This window comes from Corvus cornix, chromosome 9 (genome assembly GCF_000738735.6).
Source record: "Corvus cornix cornix isolate S_Up_H32 chromosome 9, ASM73873v5, whole genome shotgun sequence".
NCBI lineage: Eukaryota > Metazoa > Chordata > Aves > Passeriformes > Corvidae > Corvus > Corvus cornix.
In genome coordinates, this window is record NC_046339.1 from 1,835,950 (window position 1) to 1,863,745 (window position 27,796).

Here is a 27,796-nt window from a genome sequence, read left to right on the forward strand (position 1 = left end):
GACACCTCTTCAAGAGGGAGCAAAGGAAGAAGTTCAGTCCATGCTGGGAAACAGGAGGAGCCTGGAACTACCACCCTGTCAGCCTCTCCCTGTGCCTGGGAAGAGCATGGAGTATCCTGCTGGAAGCTGTGCCAGGGCATGTGGAGGGCAGGGAGGGGCTGAGGACAGCCAGCACAAGACTGGCCACATCAGAGGACACAGGAAGGGCTGCTGATGTCATCTCTGGATTCTGCACGGCCTTTGACACGATCCCAAACATTCCTCTCTGGAGTGGTGGGTGGATGGGGGGCTGCAGTGAGGGAATCACGGTGCTGGCCAGTCCTGCTTTAAGAAAATGCTTTATTTGTATGTAAATTGATGAAAACACAGAGTGCATTGGTTTTTCCAGGGGGCAGGGGCAGCACCGAAGTCACAGACACCAACTTAAGGAAACAGTGAAATTTACTACAATGCAAAACTGCCAAGAGTTACAGGAGAAGCTCAGCAATGCACTTGAGCATTGGCAAGGAATTCCAGGAGGATGTTAAGGACCAAATTCCGCAGTTGTGGATCAAGACAAAACTCTCCTCACCTTAAGTGAATCAGAACTTCAGCTCAGAGGAAATCCATGTAATGCAGAAAAGGAAGGATACAGAAATAGAACAAGTGTAGAGCTTTAACAATCCAGCTTTTAAGTAGAAATTAAGACTAATGCTGGGTTGCTGCACTAGATTTTCATCTAATAGAAGTAGTCGGGAAGAATTCTCCTGCACAACTCCCTCGGTAGGGCAGAAGTGTAGCACAGCTCTCGCATTCTGTCCCGCAGGTAGATGCAGGAATCCTGATAAATCCGCAGCAGGAATTCCGAGAGGGCTTTGAGAGGAGCTGGGATGGTGCCAGATGAGATTTCCTTGTGCCATAGTGACACAACTAGAGACACGAACAGCAAAATAAAGCGTGGTTCTGTAAGAGCAGCCCACATTGCAGATGCTCCTGTTTGCTTACCAGAGCAGTGGCTTTTGCCAGTCAGGTAGAGTTCTGGAATGTGGATGTTGTTGACCTGGCCGATTTCAGTTTTAGACCACGTGTCCTGCAGCAGTGTCTTCATCCTCGGATGAAACTCCAGAGGTTCAGGGTTCGGGAGTTGCTGCTGTATGAGAGCATGGAACCGCTGCTGCAGCCCATCCAGCTTCCTCAGGAAAAGCAGTGGGGACTCCTCCTTCTCAAGAGCTGAAAGCAGCTCCTTTAACTCAGTCTCTTCTAACTTCAGCTTTTCCACATCCTGGATGAGGGGATCGTATGTCAGTGAAATGCAGCTGTCGAGTTCATCCAGCGCACTCAGCAGAGCTGCTTTTTTGATCTCCAAAGCATCACCAAGTTCATTAAAATACTGCAGCACAGCTTCCCTGTCACTCTGCAGGGCGCTCTGGCACTGGGCCTTCTGCTGCTGCAGCCTCTCGGAGCACGAGAACGCCTTGGAGTGGGATTTATCCGTCAGCTCCGCCAGGAGCTTTCCCGAAGCCTCCTTGGCTTTCCTGTAGGCGCTCTGAAGGTCATCGATGGGGTGCCCGTGGTGCTTGCCGATGGTGAGGCACTGGCCGCACACCAGCTGCCGGTCCTGCAGGCAGTAAATGTTCAGCGGCTGCTGGGGGTGTGCCCTGCACGTCCCCGCCTCGGCCCCGGCCCCGGCCCCGGCCCCGGCCCCGGCCCCGGCCCCGGCCCCGGCCCCGGCCCGTTCCTCCTGCTGCCACTTCTCGATCACGGCCTTCAGGGCGAAGTTGAGGGGCAGCGCTTCGAGCCTGGCAGCGGGAACGGACACCACGGCCCTGCAGGTGGGACAGCGCAGGCGTCTCCCGCTGGGAAACTCGTACGAGGGCTGCAGCAGGTCCTGCAGGCACCCCTGGCAGAACGTGTGCGAGCACGGCAGCACCCGCGGCTCCTGGAAGATGTCGTAGCAAATGGCACAGGTCAGCTCCTCCGCCAGCCGCTCCATGGCCTGCCAGGGACACACACACACACGAACAACAGGGGTTCATCTCTGCTCACAACCATTGCCTCAACAGCACATTTCCTGAGCGGGAATTCCCTGCCTGGGCACTTCACTGCTAAGGGGGGAAGAAAAAAGAATGGATGTGAGCAATGGTTCAAGGAGCTCAGCAAATTCCAAGCTGCACTCAGAGAGCATTCATCCCACTGCAGCCAGATCATCCATGTCCAACCTCTGCCTTAAAAAGCCCGGAAAAGCAGCCCTCTGCCACTAGCTATCGGTTACAGCAGGAAACAGTAGCAGAGTGCTAAAAGCCAGAACTAGAATTTCTAAATAACCTCAGAGCTGTGGAAATTTTCTCCCACCAGGAGTAACATTTTCAATGTGAACAGAGGTACAGAATTTTTTCCCCTACTTGTTTCAAGTGTTACTTTTTGTAACATAAAATAGTTATAAGTGCATTAAACACTCATATTTAAAAGCTCTCCCAAGGCTCTGGCACAAAAAGTCCAACTCAGCAGCCCTCACAGACAACACCACGCCAGGAAATACTCCTGGGTTACTATTAAGCACAAAACCTAAAAATTAAGTTTCACTTTCCATTCTCTGCAGTGTTGCTTTGTTCTATTCCCCAGCTGAGTGAAATCACACTGCAGTCCCAAGCAGCAGTAACACTAAAGCCTATTTTCATAATAAATCATAATCCTGGTCTTCCTTTTGCTAAGAAATGGGGAGATTGGTACCAAATTTCCTTCTCTTCGTGCCACGCTTTCCTGCCCCCTTCATCAGCTCCAGTCAGCTCTGTGGTCTTTGCTACAGCAGAAACACTGTTCAGGGACTCAGACGCTCATGAAAAGCACCACATCGGCCACGCTGAACTTTGTACAAGCTGTTATTGCACCAGATTTGCTTAATCCCCATGCTCAGTTTGACTCCCCCACGCTCCTGCTGATGAAGGCCCAAGTGCAGAAATAAACCTAGTGCTCCTGATACATTTACGTGAGGAAACAAGCCCCTGTGTGTCCAAGCACTGTGCTGGTAATTTTAAAACCAAACTTCAAGAAAGCAGTAGAAAGCAGGGCCAGGACTTAGTCTCTGATGATGCTTGTGGGTCCCCTCCAAATGAACCATATTCCCCTCCATCTTTCGATTCCCTTGCCAAGACTGACTCTCCATCCCTTATAACTCTCTCAAAGCTTCTGGTCTTGAGCATTTACCTGTTACTCACCGCACAGTCCCGGGCAGCGGAGCCAGAGGGAGGAACACACCTTGACCTGTCCCCTGCAGCTCCCACAGACAGCGGGGATCGATGGGCGCCGTCCCTGAACGAGCAGCTGGGAAAAGGGATCCACGCCTGGAACCTGCCGAGTCACAGCGATAGGAACAAACAGGAATACGATAAAAGCGGCGATCACGCGGCCCCGAGCCCCGCGGTGCCCCGGGAGAGCAGCGCTCACCGGGCCGGGCCCTCCCGGACTCCTCAGGCTGCGGGGACCCTCAGCGCCCGCCCGGGCACCCACCGGGGCTGTCCCGGGGCTCCGCTCGGCGATGGAGCCGCTCCCGCGCCCTCAGGGCCCCGCCCGGCAACGGCCGCGGGTGCCAATGGCGGGAACGGGCGGGAACGGGCGGGAACGGGCGGGACCGAGGGAGGGGACGGGGCCGAGCCGAGGGAGGGCCGGGACGGAGCCGAGGGAGGGCGGGGACGGAGCCGAGGGAGGGCGGGGACGGAGCCGAGGGCGGGGACGGGACGGAGCCGAGGGAGGGCCGGGACGGAGCCGAGGGTCCCCGCAGTGCCTCCCCCGGGCGGCAGGAGCGGGGTTTTGTGGCGCTGCGATGGCAGAGCCGCGGGAGGAGCTCACCGGGAACGGTCCCTCGGTGCCAGCAGCCGGGAATCACTGCAGGGCTCAGGCGGGATGGAGCATCAGAGACGGTCTCGCTCCATGGGCAGGAAGGCCTCCGAGGCAGCGGTGACACGGAAGGGGAGCCGCGTTCATCCCGGCTCTGCATCCAGCGAACCAACAACCTCGCTGCTCTCCACAAGCCGCGGAAAAATTCACCCCGAAGGTGGAAAACGGGAGACACGGAACCTTCTGCGTCTGCTGCGGAGCTACACGAGCGCACCTTGTGCCAGCCGCTAACCACGGAAATTAGAATTATTTCATCTATTCTTTGAGGCTCATTTATCTGCCCTGGCTGCCGAAGACAGCCGAGAGAATTTTTACATCGTGCAGGACACAGGAAACGGCTTCCACTGCCAGAGGGCAGGGTTAGGTGGGATACTGGGAAGGAATTCCTCCCCGGGAGGGTGGGGAGGGGCAGAGATTCACCCAATGAAGGCTTTTCTCATATTCCAGATTGTTCTCTAGTAATTTGCAGTTCACCGAAGTTATTCTCAGCTATTACAAAGTGAATTTGAAAGAGAAACGAAACTCATTTAATGCTGTGATGTAAATCATAATGCACCATCCTTCAAAACTTCCCTAAACATGTCTTAAAACCACTGTGTAGAAAGCATTACACATATCTGGGAAACGGCTGGAATTATGTTTCAAACAATAAAACCCCTTATGCTCTAATTACAAATTACCCACCACAGTTTAGGTGAGAGGCACGAAGTTTACAGCACTATGAGCTGTAATTGCTCTTTTCTGTGTGAAGCTGTGCTGATAATACCAGGCTCAGCAAAGTCTAAATCTATTGACTGTTTCTCCAAAGGTGCTGCTCCACACTCTGATTTTTGTGGTGGTGGATGGGAACATGCTGATCCTTAACTCCAGGAGTACTCAGCCTACATAATCCAGAATTAAAAATTATTGTAATGCTTTCCCTCTATTACTCCCCTTCAACACAGCAGGAAAATCTTAAGGGGAAAACTAGTGGAGCGGAAAATAAGGGAGCTTTTGACAATAATTTACAATACAACCAAGTGATGTTAAGAACATACACTGGTTTTCACCTATTTTATCTACTTAAATTAACAATTCAAGATGAAGCAGCACTTAAAGTGCAAACTGCCATTCCAGGAATTAAATCCGTGATTAAACCCATGATCTGTACTGCTGAGAGGAAGTCTGACCATCATCTGCCTTTCCTCAAATTATAAAACTTCTGGAACACAGTTACCAATAGCTGCCATTGAAAGTTCCCCAAAATTGGTCCTTTTCTACTAAGAGCAGCTTTCAGTGCTGCTCTACAGAAATTTAAAATAAAAAGTATTGACATGTGACCATTTTAATGACAACTTAAGGAAAATTCTTCCTCAGCTTTGGGGCACACCAAACCAGCAGGATAAATACAGGATTTATCATGCATTGGCAAGCAAAAATGGGAATGGTTTTATGGAAATTAAGTTTCCAGCCACTTTCCTGTGGATACTGCAGCAATATTAACTTTTCCAGTGACTTTCGTGTGCCTCCCGAGTTTCACTGGACCAGTAGCTAAAACTTAGTCTGAGAGAGTTTGTAAACTTGACACATTTGCAGCTACTAAGTTTCCTCTCCCCACGTCTATTTGATCCAGATGCAAGACTCCTCTAATTGCTTCCAGCCTCAGGACCAGCTTTCCTGCCAGGAATTTGGTGACACGCAGAGCTGAGGAAACATTTATAGTTAAAAGTGGCAAAAAGTCTACGAGGTTCAATATGAACACATTCTGGAGTTATTAAGCTGCCTCTGCCAGCGTTTCATTTTCCTTGAAATCCTTTTAATTTGTTCATTATCTCAACATTCTATGCAGAAATCAGGATTTTTAACAGCCTGTCCCACTCCCAAACCAGAAATTAACAACTTACTGGGAATAGCTGGGAAGGAAGATGGGATGAGATCTGTCCAGGGCTCCACGATCCAGGGAATGCTGAAAAGCTTCACACAACCAGGGGCAAGCCCACTTCAGCAGAAAAAGGATCAACTTCTCTCAAGAAATCCCTTTCCACCCAGCTTATTCTTCTTCCCAGATCCTAAAATTCCAGGGCAGCTGGTTTTTTTTTTTTCCCCTTGAAATAAAAATTTCCACCTGGCACAGCTGATTTGTGGATTCATTTTTGTCCTTTTAATGTTTTAAATCTTTTTCCATTTTCTATCCTAAACTCAGCTGAAAAGGTAATTTTTTACTCTGAACTACAGGATATTTTAATAAATATAACATCTACATGGACACAACATCCAGCCTCAGTGATGAGTATTCCCTGAGGCAATGCCCAAGTTATTTCTTGTTGGTATCCCAAGATTCCCAAACAAATCCCCTTTTCCCCAACAATGTAATCAACTCCATCACCTCAAAATGCAGATTTTGGGGGAAAAGGCGTTGCTCAAAGCGGCTGCAGGTTCGCTGCTGGAAAGCTCCAGTGGTGCCACCCTGTGGAGGCCGGAACATTTCACTTTTCCTTATTTTGGTGAGTTAACAACAGTGACAGGAGCTGCTGTGAAGCAGGGGAAGAGAATGTCACAGTTAAAGAACCCACCCAAAACCCAAGCCCACCAAAGAGGGAAAAAGCTGGAGCAGCACCAACTCAAGGGAATTTTCTGTAGGTATATTGAACCAAGGAACTGCCCAAAAAGGCATTTTTTGGCAGTAATTAAGAGAGTTTTGGTGGAATTTTGTTTTTAGAAATTGAGAAGTTGCCACAAATACCTGTTCTCCTCTTACCCCAACAAGTTAGTTTTATAAAACAGCACTTTTCTACACAACATCCCTCACAAAGGTGTTTGAGGGTGAAAATTGTTATTTACTGGGTAGAATTTTCCTTAGAGCATTGGAACTTCCATAAAAACGATTTCATTTCCCTCCTCCATGGATTCCCTGCATTTTCCAAGAAAACAGCCCTGATTTATTTAGTGAACACACAGAGGCAATTAGATAAATTTGGTATAAATGTTAAAAACTACCAAAATTATTCCGTGCTTTCACTACAACACACAAACATTGAGGTAAAAACCTCATCCCAGAGCCTTTAAAAGTCACTTTCTTCAAATAATCCCTGTGCTTGATGATGGAAAATGTGAGTATTCTATAAAGAACCAGCCACAGCAGCAGAGTTGCAAGTTTTAATGTTTATTTCCCCAAGACAGCCTAGCCTGCACTCTACTTGGATAAATTCACAAGCTAGTTTTCCGCTGCTTCTAGTTTTAAACTTTTAACCATGTTTCTGATGACAAGGAATGCTGCAAAAATACTCTAGTCCAACAAAGAGTTATGATCACAAAATAATCTTTATCCATTCTACAGTGTTTCAGAATTACCAGCTGATTTTAAAACACAAGGTAGATATAGATGCTAATGGTGGCTAATCTGGGATGTTTTATTATAGCAAACTGTTGTTCATGCAACACTTGTGCTCAAAGGGGAAGGCACAGCATTTCCTACAATGAGCCACCTTATCAAGAGTTCAGTTTGTACAAATTTGTAACATCACCTTGAATTTAGTGTGCAGGACCTCAAAACTGAGGCATTCCTCCAATTATAAAAACACTTGCATCCTTTTTGTGCAAGTTTTAAAAATACAAAGTTTTTTTTTCTCTCTAAAGTGGCTCAAAATAGATTGTTCATGGCTGCCTACATCTAAGATAAAAAGAGTCTAAAACAATTGGATTAGGCATATTAAAGGTGTTCAAACCATGACTTGATTTGTACATCTATTCACACCTCTTTTTTTCGGTCTTTATTCGGCAGTACATATGCACCAAATTTCATTTTTAGACATTTCCATATCATTTTCATAGAAAACAAAGTTTGAAAACAAGTAACATTGAAACACAGCACGGTATCCTACCACAACAGAAACATTTTGGTTACAGGACTCAACAAAATCTAAAAATGAACTATGCTGGAGAATACCACATGCAAAGGTCTTCATGTTATCTTTGAAAATGAAAAGGATGAGGTTTTACCACATTTTACTGCTTTCTACTATTATGGAAACTTGTGTACTGCAACACAGTCTAGTTTGAAGGGAAATGTATGATTTTTTTTGTTTGTTTGTTTTTTCCATGCAAAAATCTACAAATTAGTTTTGATGATATGGAAAAGCTTTTCATAACATCAAACATTCATCTGGTGCAAATGCACAGGGAAGCCTTCCTGAAATTCTGACTTTACAAACAACTAAGAAGCCGTAACAGGAAAAGAAATGAAAAAGAACTGAAAGAAAAAATAAGAGGGGGGGAAAAAAAAAAATAAACCAAAACAAAAAAAAGAGAAAAAACACAGGCTGCAGGAGTAAACCAGAGTCTGCTGCTAAACCGGTCTTTGTGTGTCCAGTGTAAGTCAACACTTATGAACTCATTGGATGATTTTAGGTTCTCAGCCCCTGGAGGCGACTCAAGCTCGCATGCGTTCACAGACACATCACAACCACTCTCTCGCGCACACGCCCGGCCCCGGGCTGGCCACAGCCCCAGGCTGGCCACAGCCCGGCCCCAGGGGCCACAGCCTGGCCCCAGGGCAGCCCCGGCCACAGCCTGGCTCCAGGGCAGCGGGTGCAGACACTCACTCCACGCTGGCCATTCACACGGGGCTTCAGAGCAAGGCCTGGGCTCGTTCTCCTTGCATTGTGTGGGCATCCTATTCTCTTATGCTTACGAGGCTGATGATGAGAGTACTGCGTTCCCCCAAGTGCTCTAGGAAGTCGGTGTTCCTTCTCAGGCACTGAAGATCTGTGACCTGTAGCCCTTTTTCTTTGAACAATCTAAAGAAGCATTCAGTGTGAAGTTTGTCATTACATTTTGCCACTCATTCTCACTCGCACCCACTCGCCATCTTGACTTCATTTGGGCTTTTCTGTGATTCCAAATGAAATCTTCACATTTTCTTTCCCGATTTAATGCAGCAGCGGATCCCATGAGCCAAGATTGATGGATCAAACCTTTTTTTTTTTTATTCAGTGCTGCATTGTACCTAAACTTCCAAAATACCACTCTAAAACTGGAACCCTTCTGCTGGTACATTGGCAGATGAATTGAAACCAAATGTTCCGCCTTGTATTGCTTCTGGAACAAGGCTTGGATCTTCATCAATCTGCAATGGAATGGCAACATCATGAGCAGGGACACAACCAGACCTCACCACACAGGAGCTGGACAATCCCAAAAGCAGCTCTCTCCACCTCCTTGCATCCAGTCCTGCCATTCCTTCCCCTCATTTTGTCAGAGCACTAAAATGAAGTAATTTAAGCCCAAATGTTTTAGTTTGTACTTAGCAGGAAAGGCTACGTGGCACCTAAAACCCTCTTGTTTACACACTTTTCCCTCCTGGAAAGCCTTCAGGCAGTCTTAGAAACTGTCTCAGTTCTTAGGAGAAGACCAGCACCATTGAGCCAAGGAAGGATTAAGCCCAAACTGTGGCTACCAAACTGACACTGCATTAACTCAAAGTCTGCCTGTATATGCAAAAGCTGAGCTCCTAAACAAGGCTTGGATCTTTTGTTGTTCACATAAAAGTGAAACTCCAGCTCAAAATAATCTTCCAAGTGAAAATAGGCCATGAGTGCAGCTGAGCTTGACCATTTCTGCAGTTCTTCAACCAAGCAGAAACCCCTCCCTGCACGGCACAGACTGCCAGGGCTGCATTCCCTGCCTCTGCAATTAACTCCTGTGACTGGAAGTGCACACAAACCAACCCCTCCTTTGGTTTATGTTACATGTTTGACATGGAAACAACGGTCCTGATCAGCACACTCCACCCCTGAAATTCTTCAACTATTCCAACTACTTTGTTTCTTAAGCAGCAGCCTCAGCCCTGGAGTCAGCAGGGAGCTTATCAAATGTGAAATGTCACACTCAGGCAGGGGCTGGGAGTTGAAGGAACTATTCACAGCCTGGGATTTTAATCCCTAGAGATGAGGCTTAAATTAGGCATCAGATCTTCTTTAGATGCTTCATCATGAGCAATGGTAGGAGATGCAATAGGTTCAAACAAGGGCTCATTCTTCCCTGAGCCCAACCAGCGTCACAGAGCAGCTCTGGGGCTGCTGCCTTTCTCCTGAGCCAGATTTATAAATGAAAACAATGAGCACACTGCAGGGAATGCCACACTCACATCATCTGAAGAGAAGAACTGATCAATGATCTCATAAGCCAGTTTGTAGATGTCTTCATTTTCATGGTTTTGTAGCTGTTCAATTTTCTCCAGGCCTGCAACAAACACACCAGAGAAATGAGAACACCAAATTCAGGCCGAACAGCTTCCAACAAAGCAATTAAAACACAGCTGGGAATAGAGTTAGGAATAATCTGGTTATGAATAGGATGCTGTTAAACCCACCTGGCACATTTATATGTGTTTTATACATATAAACACAGATGTACAGCACACAGAAATCTTGAAGCTCTGACAAGCTGAGTTTTGGCACAAACACCTTTTTTCTCCTCCCAGCCACCACCAATCACTTTCTGCCCTCCCTCAAGATCTGGCATTTTAAAGATTATTCTACTCCATGTTAACAAATCCCACAGAGTTTCTTACCTATGCCCAAGTTTTTCTTTCATCCCAGAAAAGTTTCAGTCAACTTAAACCACAACCAACATGGAGAAAGTCTCAAAGCCATGAGGAAATGAAAGTTATTGCATTTTTACAACCATTGTTTGTAGAATTATTTTTTTTCAAGTTCACCTGGCCATGACTTGTGCATAATTAAGGTAAGCACACCATCCCCACACTGACTAATTTAGTGTCTGTTAATTACACTAATTTGTCTAATATGCCAGACTGTTACAAAATCAGCACCTAATAAATTTTACTGCCATTATCCTGCTCCTCTGCATTTTGATTATGAACTTAGGAAGAGCTGTGGATATTCACTTGATAGGCATGAAAAGGGCACTTTAGAAAAGTTTGCTTAAAACATCTGTGCCAACAATAAACCCAACACAAGCAGGAGGCCAAAGCAGTGATCCCTGAAGAAGTGATTAAAATATTGCTCCTCCTACCTCCACACTCTTCTATAAGATTGGCTATGGTTTCTGCTTCCTCTTCAGCCATTTTTAATATATTACTTAGTCCATCCAGAACCACTTGCACAACTTGTGCATCTTTTACTGTCAGCAAATTGCAAAAGGGAGGAATTACATTTTGTTGAATTAAGTAAGCCACCTGAGGGGGAAAAAGCCAAGAGTTACAGCAGGAACGTGGCAGCAGCACAAGCACAGAGGCAAACATATTCCAGCAAGTCCAAGTACTCAGTCAGCCACCCAGCCAGAGCATTCTGCAGTGGCCACTTCAGGAATCCCTTCTTAGAGCATTCAAAGGTAACATTTGGGTATTAGATTTAGGATCTACAACACAAACCCAGCAGATACTGTGAATTCTTCAGTGTTAGATAAGGAGTTTCAACCTCTTCTCTGAAGAGTGACAGCACCACCCCAACCCTGCCACTAATCTCATACTCTGGGATTATAGGAGACTTGTGTATTTCTACTGATTGGTTACTGTCCTTTGAATTATCACATCCTTATGGTTGGGGAAAAAAGGTAAAAAGAAATGTGGAATGTTCAAGAATCCCATCAGAGCCTGACTGGAGTCACTCATCCCAACAGAAGAGCTTCCAACCAAACCCCCCCACTGATGCTCCTGATCTCAGGTCACCCCAGAAACAACTGAAGGCCACTCTTAAATCCCATGTGCAGAAAGGAAGAGCTACTGAACAGTGGAGGAACAGAGACATCCATAACCCTGGCACTTGCCAAGACAGGAATGGAAGTTTTCCTAAAGCTGGACTCACCTGGTCTTTTCTCCCACTGATTGTTAAGTTGCTTATTGCCCAAGCAGCTTCTTTCTGGGTACCAAAGTCACCCTGAAAGCACAACCAGAGACAGGAACAGTCATCCCAGGGTTTATGTCAGGCAGTATATTCCCACAAGAGCTGTATTTGTTACAGTCCCCTCTGCATGGTGTCACTGTATCAGTTTCTGGGAAAGTAACAAATAAATCCTGTGGCTGTTTGAGTCTCTCTGTGTTCATCCCTCCCCTACAACCACATCTTGCAACTGATCTTCCAGGGGAGGGGAACTTTGTTTACATCAAAGCAAGCAAGAACTGCAGCACTGCACTCTCCCAGTCCTTATCAGCAGCTGTCACATCCTGCAGGGAGAGCTCAGCACTCGGGCTGAGCTGTGATAAGGCACTGCACACGCTGCTGCTGGGGCTGCTCCAGTTCCTCAGCTCGGGCTGTCAAATGGAAAAGTCTCCACCCTTTCCTCACAGATCAATAAATTGGCACTGAACAGAGCTATTTGTGAGCAGCTCTGTGTTATTTGTTGTCTCCCCTAAATACTTCCCACGTGCTTTTAGCTGTTCCTTCTTTCTGACACGGAGATCCTTGAGGATCCAATATGGTTTGGGAAGTCGTGTTTTAAAACACACCAAGGCCCAACAGCTGGAAAGGAACACAGGATTTGAAGGCCCAACACCAATGCTTGGGATCTGACCTTATCTAGAAGATGTATTATCATTGGAACAAGGTTTGCATCTATTACTGCCTGAACTTGCTGCTGGTTTCCTGCAGTGATGTTGGATAGGAACCACACTGCTTCCTGCAAAAGGAAAGGATCAGGAATTAGTTGAGAGCAGGACTCCATGTAACTTATGTCCACTGCAACTGGCCAAGCTTAAATACAACCAAGTATTCAATCAGCCTCACTGTGCAGAGCTGAGTTCTTGCTGAGACAAACCAAAGGGACAATCTCACCTTAGACTCCACAAGGCTTCTCAGTCTTTCACTGTTACCAGCTTCAACCAAATGCTTCAAATTTAAAGAAAAAATTATTTGGAGAGAGACAATCCCAAATGAGCACTTGTAATTGCTTCCAGCCCTGCCAATAGGCAGGTTTCAGCTGATGGCCAAGATGCCTGACAGCACTGTGTGTTCCAGACACGGCAGTGTAGGAGACAGTTCTTTACCTCCTTCCTAACGGCTCTTCTTAGCTTCAAGAAAATGCAGCACTATTAAATAAACACTTGATTTTTAACAATACTCTTTAAGCTCATTCTGTCCAAGTCCAGGACTCTCCTCCCAGCAATACCCAAGAGCAGGTGCCTGGGAAAGCAAAACCAGATCTCTCCCCCAGCAGCCCCTCCCTGAATTAAATTCAGAGCCCTCACCTCCCTTTTACGGTGGGAATCTACACTTTAACCAAGAAGCAACAGTTTCACATAAAAATTTACATATATTCAGAGTATCAACTTCTCAAAATCTTACAGCTGATAGATTTCTCCCTTCCTAGAAACCTTCCACCATTCAATTCCCTTCCCAACCTCTCTGAATGACTTTTTAGCCGAGTATTTCTCTCAACATGAGGTTCAGCAATGTTTGTACTTCACTGACTCTCTGAGATCAGATCACAGGATCACTGCTGACCCTGGTAGAGATTTGGGCTGCCTGGGCTCTCCTGGTGGGCTTGCTTGGGGCTTTAATCACTGGCAGTGTTGCAGAGGGGCCCCCGAGGTGCCCAACACGCCTCAGATGCACTCCGGCCTCAGCACTGCCATCAGTGCCCCCATGAGAGCCCTTTCCTCACATCCACACTCAATCCCCACCCCCAGCCTGACTCTGGGATAATTCCCTTTCTCACACACACTCCATCCACACACACCCCCAATTATCTCTGTTTCATCACTTCCAAGAGAGTCAGTTTAATTAAGGTGACATTTCACTAATAGAGAACTCTCAACTTTTAAGTCAGCCAGATTTATAAGAGAAAGCTTTGATTTCCTACAAACATTGACATTCTTGTCAAGCACAAGTCTGCAGCTCCTAAGAGACTTTCCTACAGATATGAATTTCCAGGAAAAAAAAAAAAAAAATCAGTATTTGCTGAAATTTGCCACAAACTGGTGGAAGGAGTCAATTATTCACATCTTTATGACACTACACAACATTTATATTTGGCTTAGCTTGGATTCAAAGTCATCAATCAAGTCAAATCCCTGGTGTTGCTCACCTTATTAATTTTTTCTTTGGGATGTGTCAGAAGTGCTGGGAAATGTGAGAGAGCTTCACAGTTGAGAACTACCTGTGTCTGCTCATCGGTGCCAGTGACGATGTTCCCCACAGCTCTCAGTGCAGCCGTCTGAAAACAAAACATTTCCTTTAAAAACCAACATTTTTTCAGCAAATATTTTCCTAGCTGAGCACATAAAAGGTTTTATGCAAATACTGCAGCCCACAGGAAAAAAATATTCTTTACATTTCAACATGAGCTATAAAAAGAAAGCAGCATTTTCCGTAGTAGCACATTTTGGGGGTCACTTCCTCCATGTGATCCAAAGTTACCTGGACTTTAACTTCCTGGTGGCTGAGGAGAGGAACCAAATGAGGGACAATTCCAGAGTCTATCACCATCTGGATCTGCTCATTGCCAGCATCCGTTAGATAGGAGAGTGCCCAGACTGTATCTACCAATATCTGACAGGAAAAAACAACAGCTCTGTCCACTGCACAGAAATAGCACCAAAATAATGTACATTTCTAGAACAATTTAAAATTAATTTAAATTAACGTGTGTGTGCATTCACACACAGAAAAGCCAGTCTGAACAGCAGTAAATGTGAGCATTTCAACTGGCAGCTTGTAAAAATATTGAGTGTTGTTTCAGCTGACAGCTCTTCACTGGCTCACCAGTGCAGCCATTTCAAAAATTCAAATGAACTAAATTTCACCTACTTAGAGACAAGAAATTAAATCCCATAATTGCTATACGAATAGTAAAGTTAAAGTAGATGTATTTTGGCTGCTGCCATTAACTTAACTCAGCTACAACTTCTTTAGCAAGCAAAAAATCATTAAATTAAGTTGAGATTTTTGTTTAGGTAAAAATCTGACTTATTTCATAATTTCAATCAAGTTTTGCTCCTTTACTTCACTATTAAATAGCAATTTCACATTTAACACACCTCAGAAATGACATCTAACCCTGACATGTGACATGTCCAGCAGACACTGATTTTCATTACAAATTTAAGCACCAGGCAAAAACATCCTGGTTTTATTTGTGAATGAATGCTCACAGAAATAAAAATAAAATGTAGTTTCAGTTAGAAATGCAGGGAAAGTACATGCAAATAAACACTTGCAAAGACAGAAATATCAGGGAAAAACATCACTATTTAAAAATAACATCAGTATTTTAAAGTAAGCAGTTGATATCAAAAGAAGTTTGTCCTAATCAAAGGGAACATCACAGATTTTTATTTTATATTTCAGCTAAAAAACTACAGCAGAAGCTGGAAGTGGCTTTAAGAGGGGTCACTCACATTTACATCCGTGTGGTGAATTAAAACACAGAGCGCTGGCAGGATCTGAGGGGGGAAAGAAACACCTGAGGGTTACTTTCAAGGCAGACAAACACTGAGCTGGAGTTCAATCCCACTCCAGAGCAATTCCATCACCTCCTGGATGGTTTCCATCGGTGGAGGGGGGTCTTTGTGGCGGCACAGGTTGACCATGACCCAGGTGACATTCCTTAGGAAGGTGATGGGGATGGAGGGGCTGATGAAGGACAGCAGTGGCTTCACTACTCCAAGACTAATAACATAATCTCTACACTGGGGTCCATCACCTGCAGGAGACACAATCAGTGGTATTTTAACAGAAAACATCCCATCATTTATGGATTTATGGTGGTGGGTAAGGGAGAGGGGTGGCAGACAACACCAAACCACCAAGGACAGTGGAGAGCCCAACATATTCCTGGAGATTCCTTGACAAAGTTTCCAAACACTAATGAAACATTCCTGGAAGTTTGTGGTGGCAGGAGTAACACCCACCTATGATATTTCCTAAAGCCCACACAGCTTGCTCACAAACATTTTGATGAGGTGAATGCAGCAGTCTCAGGAAAAGCGGCACAGCATCTGAAAGGTACAAAAATAACCCAGGGAAATGGTTAAAAAACGCATCTCAAAAGGGCAAATAATTCACAAAATTAACTCTCACGTGAGACATTTTTGTCCTGTTAAGAACTGGCCAAAGCTTCACTAATTTCCCAGGTGATACTGAAATAAAACACTGCAGTAATTCTTCCTTTGCTGCATGTTCTTACAGAACCTGCACTTGAGAATATTAAACCCCTGACATTCAATTTGTTTGCAAGTCTCAAGTTTACTGGAGCTTGTCAGGATCCAAATTTAGTTCCATTTATTGAATTCAGAAATTCTCTGCTAAGTTATGCACCAGACCCAAGTGCAAAGTAGCAACAAAGACCAAACTCACCCATTCAAATGAAGCAACTTGAGAATAGGCAGGAACAGAGCTCCATTAAGGAGTGGGAATGTAGGAAGAGGGCAGGAAAGGGCTCCACAGGCTCCACATTTAGATAATTGATCCTGTTTTATTCTCCCCCAGCACTAAGGTCCTTGCTTACATAATAGCTTAGTCTGTAAAGAACCCATTTACTTCACATATTTCAAGAGAAACTGGTATTTTTAGTTAGATTATTTCTTGATGTAAAACCCGTTTTAGTAGAGAAACAACATATCAGCAGGATTCTTATTTCCTGCTAAATAAGGGTATTTACAATGTCCATATGCCAGGAGAAAAAACATCTCCAGCAAGCAGATTAAAAAATTCTTACGGAAAAATTACAACAGAGCATCTTTTTAATTGAAATAAATCATTATTTCATATGTCACAGCTATTAAACTGACTAAGAGTGCAATACAGACCTACAGAAATCACTCAAAGAAGTGCTCAAACCATTGATAAATCAGGTGTAAATATAAAGTGTTCTAGATCAGAGGTGGGATAGATTATCTGTTGATTACATTTCCCAAAGAAAATTCAGAATGCAACTGGGAAAGGAAGAGGATGGGGAAAAAGGAAAGTTAAAAGTATTACCAAAGGTACATCCTATAAGGGTGAAAAAAATTCTATCAAAGTTCACAGGCTCTTAACACTGAGTTTGCAAAAGTAGAAGCAACTGATCTTGCAGCCAACCTAGGTTTTGTGTATTTTTCTCCCTAAATTTTAGGAAAAGCTCATTTCAAAATATCTGTGATTCTTCAAGAACCTCTGGTTTGTTCACCCAATTAAAAATCCTGCCCACTTAGTTCTAATTTAGCAGCAGAAGCTTAGCTTCAACTTAGGACATGCTTGGAGTACAGAACAAGGTTTGCTTTGCCTGGCAACTCAGATTCCAAGTCCAACAACAATTCCTTCCCATGTTTCAGATGCCTCAAAATAGGAAGGACAGGTTTTTTAATTCAACTTGATTTTGGAAGGGTTCAACATCAGGCACCCTCTGGGTCCATGAATTTTCTTTTTCTTCCCTCTTCACCACAGGGAGCTTTTCAGAGGAGTTGTTTGCTTTTATTTCAAATTTTTGGTGAGTTTTGGTGGGGGTTTTAAGTTTGAAAACTGGAAACCAGCAGACACCAACTCTGCTAAGATACTCTGAGTTTCCAGAAGATGCTGCTCACCATTAGGAAACCCAAGTGAGTTTCAACCCTGAGAAAATAAAGCCAGAACCAGGTGTGTGAGGCCAGAGGTAAACACTTGGCAGCAGCTCCTTCAGTGCCTTGACTGACAACCTGATTCCAACCAAATCCCACATGTGGATGGAAGCAACTCAAACCCTGCAGGACTCACTGGATTGAACTACAGCCTGGGTTTGTTCCGAGGTTCCAGAGGCAATGTTTGTCAAAGCCCACGCAGCTTCAAACTGTAAGGAAGGACTGCAGAGAAAGAAAAAATACAGTAATTATTATTCAAGTGAGTGGCACGTCAGCTAAACAGCAAGAATTGGTGCAAGGTTTTGAGTTTTGGCAAAACTCACTTGTCATCTCTTTCAAGGCAGTGCACTAAAATAGGTAATATTCCTGATTTTATTAGGTCATCAATGGGTGGGTTGCGGTCACTGGACAGCAGCTTCCTGTGCAGGAAAGGAGAAAAAAAGCAGATTACGGAAAAATCCTGCCTGGAAAGGAGCAGGCAGTTGTTTAATCCAACTTTCCACTCAAAAAGGGATCGGTCCTGGCACTGGAGCAGGTCAGTAAATGCTTCCTGCGGTTGAGTTTGGGAATCACCAGTGGAGCCCCAACAACCAAACTGCTCCTCCTGGCCTGGGAATCCCTTCCCAAGTGCTTCTCTCCTCCTCCCAAAGACCCAGCAGGATTTTTTTCCCCTCCTCTTTAAGTGAAAATAATCCCCCAAAGTGAAGTTACTGAGCTACTGGAAAAGCAAAGCCATTACATCCACTGGCCATTTCATTCCATGTTTTCTCTACTTCGGAAGTTTATCACCAGTCAGGAAAATAAAGATCAGAGTTATCCAGTTCCACCCTCCTACAGCTTCTTCCTCCTCTACCCAGCAAAGGAGATACTCAGATCTTTTTGCACTTAAAGCCAAAGATTTTATAGTCCTTTAAAATGTGTATTTTACTCTGTGAAGAGCATCAAGTTTGCACCAAATAAATCCCAGTGTTTACACGTAAAGAAAATCCACACTACTTAAAAGGTCTGTATTTTGATTTCTTTAAAGTCCTATTTTCTTTTTAAAAACCATTACATACAATTTCAGTTAAGATGGAACACATCTTCTGACCTTAAGAGCATGATAAAATAAGAATAAAATCAGGATATTTGAGAAAAATGTGTTCTTACCTTGCTGCCTGCACAGCACTTAACTGAATACCCTGGTTGTCACTTGAAGCATTCTAAAATAAGAAAAATTAGATTTTTCATACATCTGATATCATGACATGAAGAATATTCAAACAATTTAATTGTTTTTACCTGTACTATTGCCTCCAAAGAAGTGTTTTGCTAGAAAACAGAGGCAAAAAGCAGTTAGAAATTCTGAATGTCTTTCAAGTATGCAAAAAGAAGAAATCACTGAGAGTTAATCCTTACCACTCTAAAGTCCCCATCTATATCAGAATCTTCACAGATATCTTCATGGGGAACATTCCTTCTCTTTAGGAGATGTTCATCTCTTTTGTTCTTAAAGAGAAAAATGATAGAACACCTTTAAAACTTGGATTTATGGGTTGTAGGGGTGTTAAGTAGGGAAGAGAAGCTTCTGTTTTAAACAAGCATCATCAAGTTGCTGTCATTGATATTGTTAAAATTTCCAACAAAAGAAAGTTGGAAAGGGCTGCACAGAGAAGCACACTCTGGGAATTACTTCTTCCTAAAACATCCTGCATCCAACTTGTGCTGGAAGTTTTATGTGCACACATCCATCAACATTCCAACCTATTTGTCATCATTTCTAACAGGATGCAGCAATTCCCAGAGGTTTTCTCTTCAGCCCAGAAGGAAACTAATTCTAGTTGTGACTCCTTTTTTCCAACAATTCCAGTGTTACCTTCACACTCTTCCACTTTCACTTGTAAGGAAATAACTTCCTGCCTGCAGAAACAGCTGATTTTTCAAAGGCAAAACCAAGCTTCTTATAAATCTTTAAAAACCTAATTGGAAGTGCAAGAATGATTCCCTTTATTAGCTTCCAAATAAACCCCTGGTTTTCAGGACAAAAATTATGGGACTCCCAGTAGCAGGTGTGGTAGCTTCTGAACTTTCAAGTCTTCAACAAAAACTCTTACATTTTACTAAAAGTAAGAACATAGGAAGAATAATATAAAAGAATAATAATGCTCATCTCACCTTTCTCAACTCCACAACAACTTCATTTCTTTGTCTTCTCATAGTCTGGAAAGAATCAAGATCAAAATACATCATAATCTGAATTTCAACCAATTTAAAAAGTTCTTGTACAACTATTTCAGTTCATGCACTTTAAACAAACTTTTACACACAGGGTTTAATTGTCATCATAAAAGTAGAAGTCCTACAGGAATGGAAATAACTACAATATTTCTGTTATTTCATAGTAAAACACTCTCCTGAGCCTTCATGTTGAGGAAAAAAGGAATCAGGAATAAAATCATGTCCTTTAAAGGGCAAAATTGAAAGGAGTTGTGCATAAAGCAGCACCAAAAGCATTATAAAGACCATGGCAATCTACAGTGAAATAACTTTACTCAAATTAAGAGACCCTGTAAGCCAAGCTGAGTTACAGAACTATTATTTATAAATGAAACCCACATAAAACCTTTGACGTTCTAAGAGCAATGGGCTTTTTTGGTCATTTTCTCTACAGCTGCCATTGACAGCATTCAGGAAAAAAAATCAATTGTAAATATACATAAATTGGTTTACTGCTGCTTGTGCTACTGCAGGGAAAACAGAAAAATAAATCAGTCTGGAGTGATTTTATTCTTTCAACTTCACAGTGGATGAGAACAGCAAAGTTCCAAACAATTCCATTTTTATTGTGACTAAACTTTCACAAGCCCAGGGAAAGCTGCAAGTTCCCGAGCACAGGACAGAAGGAAAAGGAACAGCAGCCAGACCTCCTGAACAGCAAAGAGATCTGAAGATAAGCATTAAAAGCTTCACTTTCAAAGCATAATTATTTCTATCAAAAAGAATGTGCAGTGCATCCGATCAAATTTCAGCCGAGCACGACACTTTAGCTCCTCAAAGGAAGGAGCTAAGAGAAAAATGTAAGGATAAGAAAAAGTGGAACAGAAGGGATGGTTTCCTGCTGCTCTGAAGGCAGAACTTTTCATGGTCAGAAAAACAAACAGGTGAGGAAAAATTCCAACCTCCCCCCAGTGACAGCTTCCTGCTCTGGAAAAGGCAAAGTGCCCAGGAGCAGCTGCAGCAACCTGGGAAGAGCCAGAGGGGAGGAGTTCAGAGCATCCCAACACTGAAGTGCCGGTCAGCATCAGCCTGGGATTCCCCAGCAAAGCACAGCCTGGGATTCCCCAGGAACGCCCAGACCCCCCAGGTCAATGGATGCAGCTCTGAAGAGCAGAGCTGAGGGCAGGAAACACTCCATGAACATTTCTCTGAGCTCCAAGAGAAGCTGATCCACTGCTGGATACCACCCAGCACTTACAGGCTTTGGAAAGATGCTGCAGCTTTACACCTGACTTACCTACTACAGGCTCCTGCTCTCAAATGCTCAGTGTAGTTTCTCCAAGCTCCACTAATCTGGCATATCCAAGATGAAAATAATGTGAGGAATCCCTCTGATAATCGGATTGCAGAACTGTACCACACCCCTGATGATCTCACAGGACTTTTAGCACCTTCCCAAACCACAACCCAAGAAAATCAGCATTCCTATCCAAAAGCTGCCCTGGGAAAGGGATGGCTCTTTGCAGCCCCCAAGGATGACACTGCTGGTCACAGCAAAGCTGCTGCTGACACAGGGAGAACTGAATGGGACCAAAACAAATATTACAAGAAAAAAAGCCTCAGATGTGTCATTTAGAAGATTCTTTACTTGAAAAATCATATCTGCAGTTGATGAGACTTTAAAAGAGCCTCTGCTGGAACACAAAGAATGTTCTCCCTCCTGCCACAAGCTGACAGGCCCTTGGTTGAATTCCTGCCTGCCATGAAGAGGTAATTCCTACCTGCACACCTTGGAATCACAAAAGCCTTCACATGAAAAGACAAGCCACTAGTGAAGTCACTCTTAAGCACAATTTGCCAAAACTGGGCTCCAAATCATTCTCTGTGTAAACAGAGTCTGTTGACAGAATAGTTACAGGTCAACCTGGCACTGCTCATCCTCTGAGGAAGAGGAAAAGCACAACAAATGAGAACTGAAGTCAGCTCTGCCACGGAGTTTCCCAGCATCACCACCCCAGCTAGAGATGGAATAGTTTGGAGAAACTAAAATGCCAAGCAGAGTCAAGATCAACTTGTGCTGCCTTTTGGAAAACAGCTCAAAGGGCAGAAATGAGGGATGGTGGTGTCTTAGCACGTGGGCGATTATTCCTTCTGTTCTGGGGGAGATCTGAGTTATCCGAATCAGCTCCCAGCTTGCAACAACGCAGCTGTGAGCAGGACACCACTCCCACCAGAAAGGGTTTTAAAGCAGAGTTCAGAATGGTCCTGGGAAGGGCTCCAATTGAAAAACACACACCACTTCATCAGGAATTCATGTGGCTCTTTCAGTCACTGGATCCTGTTTGCCATTTGCTACATCAAAAATCAAATGATCCGATCTATTTCTGTCAGCCTGTGATGGCCACCCCTCCATCCTCCTTTTTTCAATTATATTTAGCTTCAGATTTATCATAAGGGCTATTTCTGACCATTAGTCATGACTGAGCCCTTCAGCTTATCATTAAAATCTCGTGTTAGTGATGCCTGCAGGATCCTGAGACATTCTGGGGGTTTTCACAACAACACGAGGAACATTCCCAGTGCCACAGCAGGAGCAGCTGGGATCCACCAGTCCTTCCTAAATACACCTGGAAAGGGATCCTGACCCTTCTTCCTTCCCTGAACACATCAGGAACTCAGCTGCCACCACGCACAGCCTGTGCTCACTCCTGTGCAGGGTGTGGTTTTTTTTTTTTGCTGTTATAAAATATTCCACTCTGTTTCTACACCTACAACAGGAAGGTCTGACAGCACACAAGTAACTGTAGAACTTTGGCTACTCCTCTCATCCCAAGGAATGGTTTCCAAAGGCACATTGTTTCTGTTGGGGAACTGCAAAGTCAACAGTTACTGTAAATTAAGAGTTGGTTGTGACATCCTTCCTTCCCAGGAAGTTGCTACCAGCACCAGTGTGGTCTGGGACTCAAAATAAAAACAAAAAACACTCCCCAAGGCATGGACACGTGAAACCAGACTATTTTCCCCCAGTTATATCCAGTGATTCAGGCCCTCCTCCATCCAGTATTCCCCTCCTATACAAATCCTACCACAATTACAAACTGGAGCAATGAAGTCTACTCTCAAGATCACTGATAAAAATGCTTTGCGACCATAAAGCCAACCCAAGACACCCCCTGAAATCACATCTCAGCAACTCTTCCCCCTTCAGCATGAAAATGGGAATGTGAGTTACAGATAGAAAAATAAAAATCAATATGACATTACATGTGCTACCAGCCCCATTTTTCCAGGAGAAGCTGTGCATGGCAAAGAAAATGCCTCATACAAATATCTCAGGATCATTTGAAAGCGACAAGATGGATGAGCTTCACCACAGAACTCCAAGTCAGCTTAAAGGAACCTATTTTTATCTCAGTGAGTGAAATTCCTGCTCTCCTTCATTTCTTCCATATTTAATCCCAAGCAGACTATTTTGTGTGGGATACAGAAGAGGTTGAAAAGCTTCAAAGTACCTGCAATATTCAATATATCTCACACCACCACCTTTCCTTCACTCCCCTGGAGCTGCCTTGGTGTTCACAAATACATTGGTATTTTTCAAGTCCAGTGAATGATACTGGCAACTCTTAAAATCCTGACACTGCTGATCTTAAAGCATCTTGATGCAATGGCTGCTCCAAAATTAGTTTTGAAGTGCTCTGCATCACGGAATTATCATCATTTCCCTTCATGCATCTCTCAATTACAGAGCAGAAATCTCTATTTAACACCTCTCCTGTGCTGGCACTGTTAAAGCAATCCTTAATCTCCTGCCCAGCAACACAGGTGAGTCAGGGAAGAAAAGGCCAGCAGGAACTCAGCAGATTCTTCCAGGATTTCCAGAGAAATAAAATGTATGAAACAGTTTTTATTTCATTTCATTTCGAAAAAAAAAAAAAAAACCCCAAAAAAACCTAAATGTCAGTCAGATTGGAATGCTGCAGCAGGCAACAATCACCAAGAGAAAACGAAATGTTGAATCACCAGGTGAAACAAAATGAAGCAAATAAAACACCCCAAAACTCTGCAACCCTTCCCAAACCAAGACCCCTAAATGCAGAGCTAAAAAGGCATTGTTTAAACTCAAATTGTTCATAAAACTATCACAGACACAATGAACAATCTGCACTTATCTGGTCTTTATATAGTAAAGATCTGGTATTTAATGCCAAGCTCTGTGGTATTACCATTAAAAATAAAGGTTGGAAAGAAAATTGGGTGTCAGCACAGCCATACCCACAATAAACAGTAAAAAACAGCTCATCCTTTCTTATCCAAGGGGAAAAAAAAAGCTCAAGTAAAACCTGTTCCTCACTGAAGGCACAAGATGAGAAAAGTCACCTTACCCAGCTCCCTAATGGCTAAGTATTTGCATAATTTAATATTAGAGTCCAGATAAGCCCTTCTTCAAGTCAGATCCTGGGGCTGGACGTTAAAGAGAAAAACTGTGGCCACTCCTGCAGTTTTTAAGGCTCCTCTTTGTGCTGAACCAATTCTATTTTTCCCCCACAGCTCTAAAATCTTGAAGACCCTAAAAGAATGTTGCAAGCACTGACCAGAAATCTTAAAACCCCCCAGAGATGCTGCCTCAGTATTAGCTCCAAATCACTGCTCTCCCAGCAGCAACTCTCCTAGTATTAAAAACTTTATTACACCGTGTATTCCTTTGAGCAGGAGCATAAATAAGTGAAAGGACAAGGAGGTATTGGAGATTTCTGGTCCCAGTGAATCCCTCTATTCCCAGTGTCATCACCAATCTGTCCTCTCCAAACACATGGCAGCAATTATTTACAACGTGCCAGTGCAGGCAATGCTTACCCAAGACTTCAGCATATGAAGGAATTTTGCTAAACACCTTATGTAAAACAGGTGCTTGTGTTAAGGTTTGCTTTCTTTTTTCCAGGCCAGAATTTGTATTTTCAGAAGCACTTTGGGAAGAAAAAAAAAAAAAGTCCAACTTCAGCTTGTTAACTATCCAGAAAGGTAAATAAATGCTTGATACTTTAAGGGATAAAATGTAGGAAATTCAGGAAATTCCCTGATTTTTGTCAGAAATACAAGGACTTCCTGTGAATATGTAAAACCTGGAAGGCAAGGACAATGTGACAGGAACTGCTGGCACTGTGACTGTCAATGGACTGATCTGAGCACATGGAATTAACAGATAACATTTTTAGGAAGTTTGCAATTCACAACATGGCAACCTTTCATAACCTCGAGAAATCTCTTCATTTGGGATTCACCAAAATTATTCTTATTTCTCTAGAAGTGAATTGCCATGGAATATTTTAAAAAAATGATGGTTTTGTAAAAACAACCCAGGACCAAACAGAATTTCAGCAGAGATAAAAAGGGGGAGGAGTGGAGGAGGGAAGGAGATAAAGATCAAATGTTGGCTTCCTCTGTGAAGTAAATACACAACTTTCTGCCCAACCAGCCCTGGAAGTTGGATTTAGGAGCTGTCCTACGCCAGGACCTTGGCTGTGAGTGGGCACCACCAATTCCCTCACGCTAATGACCGATGTGATGTGTAAGCAGTTAATGAGCAGGAAGGACAGCCAGAAGCCTGAGCTATTGTATGAAAAATAGCCCTGCACCGTGGTTATTTTAGGGAGCAGGCGTGTGCTCCAGGATTTGCTGGATAAATGTCACTCTCTAAAATTTAACACGGCCCAGCAGTGGGTTTTGACTGTGGAAAAAGGCGTTTAAGCGCAGCAGCAAATAAAAAAAAATGATTGAAGAGCTTCCCTGCCTCCTGACACACTCACACGTGGTGTTACCTGCATGTGTCCATCTTGAACCCTCCCTGCTTCAGCCCTTTTCCCTTAAAACTCTGCACCAAAACAGCCAAATTCCAACCTCTATCTTCCCATTAATCCCATTTTTCACTGTAACAGCACATTCTGTGTGCATTCCTAAACATGCCTCCCTACAGTCGTCTATTTAGTGGTAACAGAATTTATATAAGAACAAATTAACAGCTAAAGCAAGAGGTTACCAACCAACCTCACTACCCTGCTAGCAAACAGAGCAATTAATTATCCCCACTCCCAATATTTTTGCCAAAACTTCGGACATCTCTAAATAATAAACTGTTTTATCCATCTCATTGGACAGGTTAAAAATTGAGGTGTTACAGACTTCTGGGAAACTTGGTTGACGTTTTAATTAATGCCAGAGACATAAATTAATTTTTTCTTTTGAAACATCGTACTGTCTTCATATGAAAGACTGGAATATTATGGAAAACAGAAGAAACAGTTTGAGGCTAGTGAACAACAGCCATGAGAATGCCAAAATTCTTGTCCAGAACCCCATACAGACAATTTTAAGCTCCAACCAGCACTCTTGGACGAGGGTTTAAAGATGAGGATTGATACCTAATTTTAAAATGTAACTATTTCCTAAGGAAACTCCTAGTTAATTACGTATCCTGCTGTGTTTAGGAAGCACCTTCACAGCTCAAATAATTGAGCCACCAAAAAGTTCAGGGGCTCCGTGCTACAAGCCAGAACTACTTCTCAACTATCTGAGCAAAAACCAGAAATATTAAAAAAAAAAAAATTAAAAAACGAAAATAAAAGAGACCTTTTAAAAATAATCTTTACTATAAAGGTTAGGGCATTATTTATTTAATTAGGTATCCTGGAGACACGCAGCAGAACACCCAACTGGGCCCTAATCCTGACTCAGGCTTTTAGGGGCTGCTCGGAGAGATTGCTCCTGCAGGAATTCAGGAAAACCCTCCCCGAACCGGGGCCGCTGGGGCAGGGCCGGGCCGGGCTCCAGCGGGCGCAGCCGCCCGGGGGAGAGGCCGCCGCTGCCGGGCCCCAGGGGCCGCGGAGCCCCCGGAGCGGCGCCGGGCGGGCGCGGCCGCTGCCCCTCGCCAGGCGCCCACAGGCCCGGCCGCGCCCGCCCCACAGCGCGGCCTCGGCGGCTCCTTCCTCCCTCCCGGCCCGGCCTGCCCTCCCCTCCCGGGAGCGGCGCTCCCGCCTCCCCGCGGGCTCAGGGCGGGCGCCGCGGCCGGGCCCCGCCGCGCTCACCTCCAGGTCGCGGCCTTTGTTCTTGAAGTTCTTGAGGCGCTGGTTGTCCAGCTTCTCGTTGTCGGCCATGGCGGGGGCGGCGAGGGAGGAGCGCGGCCCCTCCGCCTCCGCCCGGGCCCGAGCGCGCCGGGGGCCCGCCGGGCCCGCTCTCGGCCTCGGCGAGCCGGGAGGGCCGGGGCGAGGGGGCGCCGCTGCGGGGCCGGGCGGCGGGGCCCGGAGCGGGCCGGGCGCGGTGCCGCGGGCGGGAGCGGGGCCCGGAGCGGGGCGGTTCGCAGCGGGCCGGGGCCGGTGCCGGCGGCCCGAACGCGCCGGTGCCGCCGAGCGGGGGAAGGGACGGGGCGAGCGAGAGAGGGAGGGGGAAACAGGGGCAGCCTCGCTCTGGGCGCCGCCGCCTATTGGCTGCGCCGCGCGCGCCCGGCGGCCAATGGCAGCGGGGAAGGAGAGGGAGGGAGCGGTGACGCAGCGCGGGAAGGGGGAGGGAAGGAGGGGCCGCCTCAGCCCCGCCGCCATCTTGGGTGGCGGGGGCTGAGGGGAGGGGCGGCGGGATGGGCGCTCCCCGCGCCTGCGCCGCCGCCGTGCCGGCCGGGAGGGAACGGTTTAATCCCGTCTGTACTCGGCTTTGGAGGCGAAAGTTACCATTTTAATCCCTCCCCCCACTACACTTTCCCTTGGCTCCCCGATGGAGCCGACAGTTAACAGTATAATCCTTCCGCTTGCTACACTTGGCATTCACTCCCGTCATGGAGCCGAAAGTTAACACTTCAATCACTCTCCCCACTACACTGTCCATCCAGATCCTTCATACCGCCCAAAGTTAACAGTTTAACGCTTCTCCTCGTTGCACTTTGTATTCACTCCCTTCATGGAGCTGAATAACATTTTAATCTTTCCTCTCATTAAAGTTTGCATTTACCCCCATCATGGAGTCAAAAATTAAGTTTAATCCTTCCCCTCACTACACTTCGCATTAATTCCCATCATGGAGCCGAAAATTAACGCTTTAATCTTTCCCCTCACTACACTTTGCATTTACTCAGAATAATCCCTGCTCCTCCCAGTCTTCCAGAGTTTTAGGGAAAAAAAAGAAAAGCTGCTATAGAAACTTTTTCATTTT

General features: G+C 44.8%; 2 protein-coding genes and 1 non-coding gene across 6 annotated transcripts; all 3 read right to left on the reverse strand.

Moving 5' to 3' along the window:
• Positions 1–319: 319 nt before the first annotated feature.
• On the reverse strand, positions 320–3,591 carry TRIM59 (tripartite motif containing 59). 4 transcript variants are annotated; one of them, XM_039556604.1, is made up of 3 exons: positions 3,487–3,591; positions 3,195–3,327; positions 320–1,975 (listed from the first exon to the last, which is right to left on the reverse strand). In XM_039556604.1, the coding sequence occupies exon 3, from the start codon at positions 1,970–1,972 to the stop codon at positions 719–721; it is 1,254 nt and encodes a 417-aa protein (XP_039412538.1). In that variant the 5' UTR covers positions 1,973–1,975; positions 3,195–3,327; positions 3,487–3,591; the 3' UTR covers positions 320–718. The 4 variants fall into 4 exon arrangements, with proteins under 4 accessions (XP_039412538.1, XP_039412537.1, XP_039412536.1 ...); XM_039556603.1 differs by having other exon boundaries at positions 3,184–3,327; XM_039556602.1 differs by having other exon boundaries at positions 3,184–3,327; positions 3,424–3,589.
• Positions 3,592–6,995: 3,404 nt separating this feature from the next.
• KPNA4 (karyopherin subunit alpha 4) lies at positions 6,996–26,829 on the reverse strand. Its single transcript, XM_039556599.1, has 17 exons — positions 26,683–26,829; positions 19,559–19,603; positions 18,803–18,892; positions 18,686–18,715; positions 18,554–18,606; positions 17,728–17,823; positions 17,541–17,626; positions 15,722–15,808; positions 15,344–15,513; positions 15,209–15,253; positions 14,229–14,360; positions 13,897–14,025; positions 12,385–12,489; positions 11,679–11,750; positions 10,888–11,050; positions 9,998–10,092; positions 6,996–8,977 (listed from the first exon to the last, which is right to left on the reverse strand). Exons 1-17 carry the CDS (start codon positions 26,749–26,751, stop codon positions 8,879–8,881), a joined length of 1,566 nt encoding a protein of 521 aa, XP_039412533.1. The 5' UTR covers positions 26,752–26,829; the 3' UTR covers positions 6,996–8,878.
• Positions 13,285–13,577, reverse strand: LOC120410512. Its single transcript, XR_005602714.1, has one exon.
• Positions 26,830–27,796: the final 967 nt, after the last annotated feature.